Source organism: Drosophila willistoni, assembly GCF_018902025.1.
Source record: "Drosophila willistoni isolate 14030-0811.24 chromosome 2L unlocalized genomic scaffold, UCI_dwil_1.1 Seg168, whole genome shotgun sequence".
NCBI lineage: Eukaryota > Metazoa > Arthropoda > Insecta > Diptera > Drosophilidae > Drosophila > Drosophila willistoni.
Window position 1 is genome coordinate 345474 of NW_025814047.1, and position 6976 is coordinate 352449.

Below are 6976 nucleotides of genomic sequence, written 5' to 3' on the forward strand. Positions count from 1 at the left end.
TGGTGTTCCCTTTTTTTCATTTAAAAAGCAAATAAATGAATATAATATAAGTATGTATATATCGAAAACAAATAAGTAGCGCATTGTCCATTGATAAAATTTATCATATCAGTGTCATGATATAGACTAAGACCTGTGATTTTGATCACCACATTTGCTTTAGATACTGTGGACTATAAAAGGGAAATAATTTTTTATAAGACTGTGCAGTTCAAAAATATTGATTGAAGTTTAAGGAGAAACATGTTCGTAAAAAGTTATTCAATTACTTTGGTGACCATCATTCTTATAGGATGGTCTGGAGCGGATCCTAGTTCCATGACGGGACAATCGAAGTTATACGAACTGATGTGGAGTACCAGGGATTTGCAAAACAGCAACCCATCGCGATCATTGGAATGCTTTCAATACTACAGCCCAATCTTTGATAATCATCTAAAGGTATATGAAGCTGAGTATGGCGCGTGCAAAAATAGGTCTGCTCTGGAAAAAGAAGATCTACTGGCTAGGTATATATTTGTTGTCGACGAATTGAACAACTCCTCCAGAAATGCTTGCCAGGCTTTGAACACATGCAGCAAGGGTGAAGATTCATTGGAGTCCCTAACCTGTTACGATAAGACGGTGAGTGTGTACCTCTTGTTTATAGTTTTTGATCTTCCAATCGAATGCATTTTTTGATTTTACAGGGTAGCACTAACACCAATGTGATGTACAATGTATCTACCACGGCTTCTATTTATCGCGCTCAGTTGGAGCACCAAATTCAGACCATCACCTACAATGATGACATCTGCACGAGTGCGGCACAGCACAAATATGATAGTAATTTCAATGCGGCCTATATTGATTTGCAGAATTGTTTGAATGGTCTTGCTCCAGTGCCAAATAATAATGTGACCACAACCAGAGAAGGTCCGGCAACAATAACTACAGAAACGACAGATGCAGCACCCAATGCCACGACAATCCCTCCACTCACCCTGAAACCCGACGATGGAAAATCGAACAGCACAGCAAAAAGTCCAAACCATGGAATAATCAGCGATATTGACAACATTATCAATAAAATAGAGCATTTAGTCTAAGCCAAGAATTTCGAAAACAAAGAAATTCCAAATAACATATGTATGTGTCCATCTTGACATGGAAATAAAGAATAGAAATATATTTCTATGAACACTTATTTGAATCATTTAATATCTTAGCTTTACTCCGGAGTAATCGATATAAAACTGTAATTTTACGATAGATTTGTAGGTCAATGTTGCCCCATTCCCTTAAAGCGCAGCATATGGCAACGCTATGATCATATTGCAAGTTGAAACTAAGAAATAGGAGTCTGGCAATTTATTTACAAACAACATACATATGTATTTACAAAATGTTAAGTCATCCCCTTGTGTCTTTCATTTTTAGGCAATGAGAATAAAAACCGAGTAGGCACGGAAAAAAGACAAAAAATAATTTTTGGATTTCAGGCATCACTGCGAAAACTGTCAGCATTACCAGAGTCAGAGTTAACTCATTGTAGAATCTGGCAACAGAAATATTTTATATTTCGAGAGTCAGGCAATTGGAAAAAATGCCGAAAATTGGTGGCGGCAAATGCCACATTAGCAAATTCGACGAACAAGACAATGGAGCTGACAGCTTCAATTGTGACGCAGTATTGAAAGAATTGAATGGAATAGAGAATGAATACCATCGCAACGATGAAAGCAAAAGACGTGTCCGGTTCAAGTTTTCCCAGCAAAAAAGAAATCTGATTTTGCGTCCAGGTAGTACTTTTGACAATGTGGGCAGGGCATGGACATCATGGATCAATGAGCGACGCAAGCAATTGAATGCTGAAGCACCCAAACTGAAACGAGGATCTGTTAAACTTTTGCCGAGCCCATATGGATGGTATCAAGTTAAGATATTCAATGGTCATATCTACCCAAAGAGTGCTCTGATAGTTGCCCTTTGGGATGCGATGTCTCCCGATGAATTTGAGCCGCATTATTGGCGTATCGAACAGGATTGTGCTGTATTCTTTACAAACGATTTTGAGATGGCTGGACGTATCCAACAGGTGGGTAGAAGTGCTTGTCTATCGAACGGTTTCCTTTTGATGCCACGCGTGAAAAGTGGCATTCCCCTGGCTGTTGTCGATGATGTACTTAAGCTAAAGATGAAGAATGTAATGGCCAAGCGTTACAATGCAGAGACCAAGGCTTTAAATCTAACACGCTTTTATGCCGATCCCGATTTGAAGCTTACATTTTGCCCGCTATTTCAGGATAATGTAATGAGCGCGGCATTAGATATTATTTGCGAGAATGTACCTGATTTAATGTCCTTGAATCTGAATAATAACAGTTTAAGAACTTTGGAGACGTTTGCGTCAGTGGAGACGCGTTTGCCACATCTCCAGATCCTCTATTTGGAAGGGAATCAGCTGCCGAAGTTGTCTCAACTCTGGGTATTTCATAAACTTCCCATTGTGGAGTTGGTATTGCGTCAAAATTCCTGTGGCTCGCGCTATAAGAAATATGGGCATTTTGTCAGGAAAATACGTGAAAAGTTTCCCAAGTTGCAGAAATTGAATGGCGTAATTCTCGATTTGCAGGTGAACCTAGACTTGAGGCAAGAAGCTATGCTGCCAATAGCAAAAGTAAAAAATTCATTCATTTGCAATAGTGACGGCGCTAAGGTAGTACGTCAGTTCATCGATCAATACTTTTCCATATTCGATTCGGAGAATCGTCAGTTATTATTGGATGCATATCATGAGGATGCCATGCTGTCCATCTCGACGCCATCGGCCCATCAAGTTGGAAAATTAAAAAGCTTTCGGCAATTCAACCGCATGAACGGTCGCCTGGCTTGTGTCGCTGCATTTAAGGAGTTTCCGCGCACTGTGCACGAGGGACGCACTTTCACTGTCGATCTTACACTGTGTACCACGCAAATGATGGTGTTTACAGTGTCGGGGCTCTTTAAGGAGATGACCGACGATGACCAGCAGTCCTACATTTTGCGCCACTTTACCCGGACCTTTGTTGTTTCGCCTCACAATGGGGGTTTCTGCATTCGGAATGAGAGGATTTTTATAATGAATGCTTCGCAGGATCAGATAAGAACATACAAGCGTTCTCTTTGCCAACCCGTTTCGGCTGCAGACACTTCTTCCAACGGTTTGGTAGCCGGTGGTGAAACTTCCACGAGTACGCTTGGCAATCATCTTAATCCTGTTGCTGTCAATGCTGTAACACCAAAGGTTTCCGCAGTCAACGATGATGCCACCAAATCGCAAATGGCTAATGCATTAAGTGCACGGTCCCAAATGAATCTCGAATGGAGTTACAAGTGTCTGGAGGACAATAATTGGGATTTCTCGCATGCCACCCTTGTCTTTGATGAACTTTTTAAATTGCAGCAAATTCCACTTGAGGCATTTGTGAAATAAGTCCAATAACAACATTCATGAACTGTCCGCCCAAATAAATCCAGATGCATTATAAAAAGGCAAAAATAAGATTTTTTCATTCTCTTCATATTCTTCTAAACAAACGAATATATTTATAATCAGTAATTCCAGTAATTCGAAATTATTCTCAAATTTGTATATTGCATCAATAAAAGTCGTTCGATCCTATAGGTCCCAAAATAAAATTTAAAAAATTAATTAAGCATATCAATTGGCAGGCAAGTATTCACGTTTTGGACTGAAATGAAATCGTATTTCTTGAGAAGACCCCTAAGCTGTATAAGTGGTTTGTCTCTGAAAAGATTCACCAATGTCACTTTGCGAAAAGTTTCTATGGCCTACTTTTCTGCTCTGGCATCGCGTTCTTCTTCTAGATTTATATTGGTTAATTTCTTATAGGCAGCCCTTGCCTTCTCCATTGTTGCTGATTTGTTTGTTAATGCCATTAGGAAGCTTTTTTGATATCATGATTTTATTTTATATATGCAATTATATTTTTTGCATTAACATACAAATGGATCAAGTCATGTAATTGGATTGGATTGATGTTTCCATTAGTACTTTGTATAAGACATCTTACTTTATACATAAGTTCAGTCAGTCTTTGTTTTCCTGTAATTTATAGTAGTTCGATAAGAAAATACACTTAAAATTACATTCTACTAGATAGTCCTAGATTTAGAGTTTTTTTTTAAAGCTTAAATAAGTTGACGTACAGCAATACTGACATTAATGTCTCCAAAATGTATGTAACAGGCAGAAAGAAGCTTTTCCGACCACATAATATATCAAGAATATATATTCTTGATCAGCATCCACAGATGAGTCGATCAAGCCATGTCTGTCTGCCCGTCTGTCCGAATGAACACCTAGATCTCGGAGACTATTAAAGATAGAGTCACCCAATTTGGTATGTAGACTCGTGTAGTATGTACAGTAATCAAGTTTATTTAACATTTTTGCCACGCCCACTTACGCCCCTGCAACTGAGATAAAATTAAAGTGATTTTCTATACTAGGTATAGATGTTTAATTTGGTATGTGTGCTTTATTTGGTAGGGGAGACCCGGCTTTTCAAAAACCTCAAAATTATTACCTCAGTTTCGGGAAATGAAAAATTAAGAAGTTTAACATTTAAATATTAACCAAACGCAACTTTTTTCCAAAGAAAGTATGTTTATTTGAGTAACTCAAAAAATTTTGGAACAGATTTAATCTGGCTGGATGTAGGCAGAAAACAAAGTGGCCCAGTTATGAGTCACCTTAAGAAATTCACTGAAAATATGAAAGGAATGTCACACGAATTGTTGTAATTCAATGGTTTATTTATTATGAAGGCCTTTAATGGCAAAAACAATGAAAAACACAAAAAAAAACTAGCCTCCAATGGCCATAAATGACAACGATTTTTATTCCTTGTCGTCCATGTCATTTTCAACACGATGTTTGGTACGCGTATATTCAATGCGATTATTAACGTTGGTGTCTGTCCAAAAACTGCAGAACGTCTAAGGAACATGATTTACAGGGCTCAAACTGTCAATCAATACCGCATTTCAAAAATATTTGAGAATGTCATAACTGGGCCCTCTCCCCTATATATGCTTAATACGCGCACATATTTCATTTGCTTTAAAATTTTGCCACGCCCAGTTCCAGTCCCCATTATTTAGAAACATTATTTTTAGGAAAAACACAATGTATTTACTTTTTAAGTTAAGTATCGCACACTAAATAGTCTTATTAATTTTCATTTTTAGTCTTATTAATCACATTTTTTAAAATCGGAGTGGAAATATTCAAGTTATACATGGTCACTTATTTTACTAGGCGGTACGGGCGGAGTTGGCCGTAGTTGTTTGGCATCGCTATAAATCATGTGAGAATAATTTAATAAACATAAGTATATAAAATTGGTCTTCGTAAGCAAATATATTTTTTCCACTTGGGGCATGGTATGCAGAAGTCCTAGATTATTCAGTATAAAACAGGTAATTTCTAAAATCACAAAAGAAATATTAATAAACATATTGAAAGCCAAAATAAAAATATGTGAGTATATACAAACATGCATAAATACATATTAAATTAAAACAAATTCATAGTCAAGTGAAAGTATAAGAAAATTTGCCAAAGCCTTACGAGTTGGTAAGAGAGATGGCCTAAGACTATAGTTGCATTTGGATATTTTTCTTTGCGACAGGTAGAAATTGTAATTTACTTTCTGGACTTGAAGAAACTAAACCAATTGAAACTTACTTAATTAACGCTAGAGAGAACGAGACAAAGAGACTGACGTAGAGAGAAAAAGCGATGAAGAAATGTAGAGGCAGATGGCTAATGTGTGCATTTGTTAACTTTTTGCATTTGCAAGTTTCATCAAAGGAAAGGATTCCGGCCATAGTTAAGACAAACATGCAAAATCAGTTTGAAAAAACTTAACCAAACGCCATCGTCAGGGTGAGCAAAGCAAAAAAAAATTTCAAAATGCAAATGAAGGGTAAGGGAAACTTAACGTTAACAGTTAAATAAACAGCTAAAGCATTTTGCCAGCGGTGCTTTTCATTAAAATTTAATTGCATTTGTTTTTGGCTTGTTGTTGTCACTGCAATTAAAACAAATTAGAAACGTTATACCTACCACCGAGTAGAACCTTCCGAGCAGGACCAGCGAATGCGACACGGGTGGGGGTGGGGGAGAATGGGTATGGTTGGTAAGACAACTTCACTTTTGCCAAAATCAGGCCAATAACTTGCGTCTGTGCCGCTGGGGTTGGGTTTCCTCTGTTGGTCTGTTGGTTGTAGAACGTTTGGAGGGAATGTTGGCTCCCCTTCTTGGCTGATTTACTGCGCCTAGTTGCGCTTTTGTGTGCGTAATGTAAATGCAACAACCTACAGTATCAAGTTAACAGGCACACACACGCACACACTTACTCACACGCACACTCACATATACACAAAGAACGCAATTAAGATATGCAAATTAGAAAATGAAGCTTGTTTGTGTTGGTTATGAAACTGATGAGATTCTCCATATGTATGTATGTATGTTTGTATGATGACTATGCAACAAATGAAAATTAAAAATTCCTTTTTCTTATTTATCAGTTGCATTTTATTCTCATTTATTTTGCTTTTAGTTTTTAAGTTTCACACGTGCCGCACATACTGCCAGTGACTCATAATAGTGTCCATCGAATTTCAAGTATTTAGTTATACATAGATATACATAAATATACTTTCAAGTACCGATAAGCAACTGAAGAAGACTTTGTTGATAAGGCCAGTGAGTTTGAATAAATATATAGATTACGGTGGCCATCAATCGCATGACATACAATTATCATCTAGATTTTTGTTTTATTAACTTACTTTTCCATTAGAAATGGGTCAAAACTAGAGATATTAAAGGTTATTCTTAATCTCTGAACCTCTAGTGTTTGGAATTTAGTTGCAACCTTTGAAGAAAGGTTTTCAAAATCTAAGCAAATATCTAATTAAT

General features: G+C 37.1%; 2 protein-coding genes and 1 long non-coding RNA gene across 3 annotated transcripts; 2 read left to right on the top strand and 1 right to left on the bottom strand.

Annotated features, from left to right (window-relative positions):
• Positions 1–228: 228 nt before the first annotated feature.
• LOC6643246 lies at positions 229–1186 on the top strand. Its single transcript, XM_002066180.4, has 2 exons — positions 229–624; positions 690–1186. Exons 1-2 carry the CDS (start codon positions 244–246, stop codon positions 1086–1088), a joined length of 780 nt encoding a protein of 259 aa, XP_002066216.1. The 5' UTR covers positions 229–243; the 3' UTR covers positions 1089–1186.
• A 293-nt stretch (positions 1187–1479) lies between these two features.
• Positions 1480–3520, top strand: LOC6643245 (nuclear RNA export factor 1). Its single transcript, XM_002066179.3, has one exon. It carries the CDS (start codon positions 1586–1588, stop codon positions 3452–3454), a length of 1869 nt encoding a protein of 622 aa, XP_002066215.1. The 5' UTR covers positions 1480–1585; the 3' UTR covers positions 3455–3520.
• A 1658-nt stretch (positions 3521–5178) lies between these two features.
• LOC111518737 lies at positions 5179–6384 on the bottom strand. The gene is made up of 2 exons (XR_002724062.2): positions 6116–6384; positions 5179–5473 (listed from the first exon to the last, which is right to left on the bottom strand). It is a non-coding gene; the product is annotated as an uncharacterized LOC111518737 (long non-coding RNA).
• Positions 6385–6976: the final 592 nt, after the last annotated feature.

What these genes read in the sequence shown, in the direction of transcription:
- LOC6643246 (XM_002066180.4), top strand. Translation starts at nt 244, where the DNA reads ATGTTCGTAAAAAGTTATTCAATTACTTTGGTGACCATCATTCTTATA. An exon ending in TAACCTGTTACGATAAGACG is followed by an intron (nt 625 to 689) that starts GTGAGTGTGTAC and finishes TTGATTTTACAG; the next exon opens with GGTAGCACTAACACCAATGT.
- LOC6643245 (XM_002066179.3), top strand. Translation starts at nt 1,586, where the DNA reads ATGCCGAAAATTGGTGGCGGCAAATGCCACATTAGCAAATTCGACGAA.